Genomic DNA, 2,321 nt, shown 5'->3' with positions numbered 1-2,321 from the left:
AGGCCTTAATGAATTTTCTTACATGCAAGAGTGAATACAAGGAGAATAGATGTTAGTTTAAAAATAATTGAAAGCAATAAGTGAACCTGATGTGGGATGTGGAAGTATTTGTATGTCATCATAGGCTTAGAGCAGTGGAACCCTAATCATGCCAAGGAATGTATTTTTGACCCTTTTTTGTTACTATTAACACCTATTTTACAGTCTCCTATCTTTTTTCTTCCTTTTCATGTAGATTGAGCTATAATCCTCAACGTGGCCACTTTCCATTGAGTGTGCAGTGGAGCATTAAATACAAGCTTCACCTTTTACCTATTTGTGCTAACTTTTATACATTGTTAGCAAAAACATGTCTCTATCACATCACATGAGGGGACGTAACATTGTAGCTACGTTGTTTATCATTGTCATACATTTAATGCTCCATCCTTTCGGAGATCTTACAAATATTTTTCAAGCTGAATGTTTAGGATTAGGATACTGATACTAGAACTCTAATCTAGACACATACAATAATTATAATTGTATGCTAGGGATCAAACTTAAATTTCAACGTTGTTCTTGACGACTCTTTATCTTTGATTTAATTGATTTATTCTTCCTATCAAAAAACATAGGTCTCAGGTAATTTTACTATACTTAATTATCTTTAATATATTGCTAAACTAATTTAATTTTTTTAGCGAGCTTATACTCATATTATTGGTACAAGATAAAAAAAAAAATTAGGTTTCATATGTTGGATTCAAATCCTCCTTTTCTTCCTTTATTTACATTTGACAAAATAATACTTAAAACTATTATTGTAGTAAAATATAAGAATTCCCAAATTATATTGCACTACTCTTTAAACAAGCTATTATACTTTTTAACAAGCTCATGACATATACTACTAGTACAAGTTATAAAATACAAGGACTAGTAGTATTTTTAACGTAATGAAAGAATAACCCTAAAGATTTTTAAAAAAACCAAGAACATACATCTTTCTATCATGAAACAAATGATCAAATAACCCACTAAGTATATTTTCTCTAATCCCATCTATAAAGTCTTAACTAATCCAATAATAACCTGCTAAATTTACATCAAAATCACCAAAAAAAAAAAAAAAAAAAAAAAAAAAAAAAAAAAAAAAAAGAAGAATCGATGAAAAATAACCAAAATCATCAATTAAATCGATAACTTGGTAATCCTAATTCCAGCTTCAAGAAATCATTTTCTTCTTTAATACCCTGTTCAACAATCTCATATTCATCAACATCATCTTCTTCTTCTTTTTCTTCTTCATTCTTTTTACATAAGCTTAAACTAAAATCCAAACATACTCTTTTAGAGCTACTAGATTTCTTCAAAATTGGGGTTTCCAAAACGTCGTCGTCCCATTTTCTCTTAATTTTTTCAGCATCATTGTGACTACTATGGCTAATCTCAACACTTCCTTCGGTCGTAACATTACTCACCGTCACCGATTCGTCGTCACCACCAACGACAACCTTTACACCGGAGAGAATACCTCTGTGACGCCTCATATGACCTCCGAGAGCTTGACCAATCGGAAACTCAACACCACAAATCGAACAAGCATGAGCTTTCGTTTTCGTCGGAATATTCGATTCGCCGGAGTTTTCAGCCGGTTTAATCTTTTTATGACTCGCACGGTGACCGCCAAGTGCTTGAAAAGAAGAGAACTTCTTTCCGCAAGTCTTGCAAGAAAAAATACGACCAATATCATCCTCAACAATGGCGGAATTAGAACCGTTTTGCTGAGAAGAAAGCAACATTAGACGACAATTCTCCATTACAAAAGTCTCGAGTTCTCCCGCCGCTCCTGGGATTGAAGGAAACCTTTCTATGGCGGTCATTTGCGTATTCATTACGATTCCAATAAAGATAAAATTAAATTAGTTTGAATGAATGAAATATATGAATATGAATATAAATATGAATATGAAGATTATTTCTAAGGATTGATTCAGCTATTTATATTGTGATGGGTATGAGAGAATCATAGAAACCGACTTTTTGACTTTGATGGGATTGAGTAGAGTTTTGGTGTAAAATTGGAAATGACGATGTTGTCCCTTTGACTTGGAGCCTAAGTTAGCTCGAGTTGGTAGTATTAATAGTAGAAGCTTTATTCTTGATATTACAAGTATGAAAAGGACTTTACTTGTTGCTGAAATAAATAATACGAGTGATCTATTTTATAAGATTTCTTTCCTTAATGTACTTACTTATTTGGAATGATTTTATATATTTTTAAAGTTTGATATATTTGGAGCTTTATAATAGTGCTAGTTTGAAGCCCTATTTACTTT

At 31.8% G+C, this 2,321-nt stretch overlaps 1 protein-coding gene across 1 annotated transcript; it reads right to left on the bottom strand.

Annotated features, from left to right (window-relative positions):
• Positions 1 to 765: 765 nt before the first annotated feature.
• LOC130827547 (zinc finger protein ZAT12-like) lies at positions 766 to 2,034 on the bottom strand. Its single transcript, XM_057693286.1, has one exon. The coding sequence runs from the start codon at positions 1,875 to 1,877 to the stop codon at positions 1,170 to 1,172; it is 708 nt and encodes a 235-aa protein (XP_057549269.1). The 5' UTR covers positions 1,878 to 2,034; the 3' UTR covers positions 766 to 1,169.
• Between the last annotated feature and the right edge of the window lie 287 nt (positions 2,035 to 2,321).

Source organism: Amaranthus tricolor, chromosome 11 (assembly GCF_026212465.1).
Source record: "Amaranthus tricolor cultivar Red isolate AtriRed21 chromosome 11, ASM2621246v1, whole genome shotgun sequence".
In the NCBI taxonomy this organism is placed as follows: Eukaryota; Viridiplantae; Streptophyta; class Magnoliopsida; order Caryophyllales; family Amaranthaceae; genus Amaranthus; species Amaranthus tricolor.
Note: the sequence above shows the minus strand (reverse complement) of the source record. Positions and strands in the feature narration are given on the sequence as shown.

Excerpts from the sequence above, each read along its gene's own strand:
- LOC130827547 (XM_057693286.1), bottom strand. The coding sequence starts at position 1,877 with ATGAATACGCAAATGACCGCCATAGAAAGGTTTCCTTCAATCCCAGGA.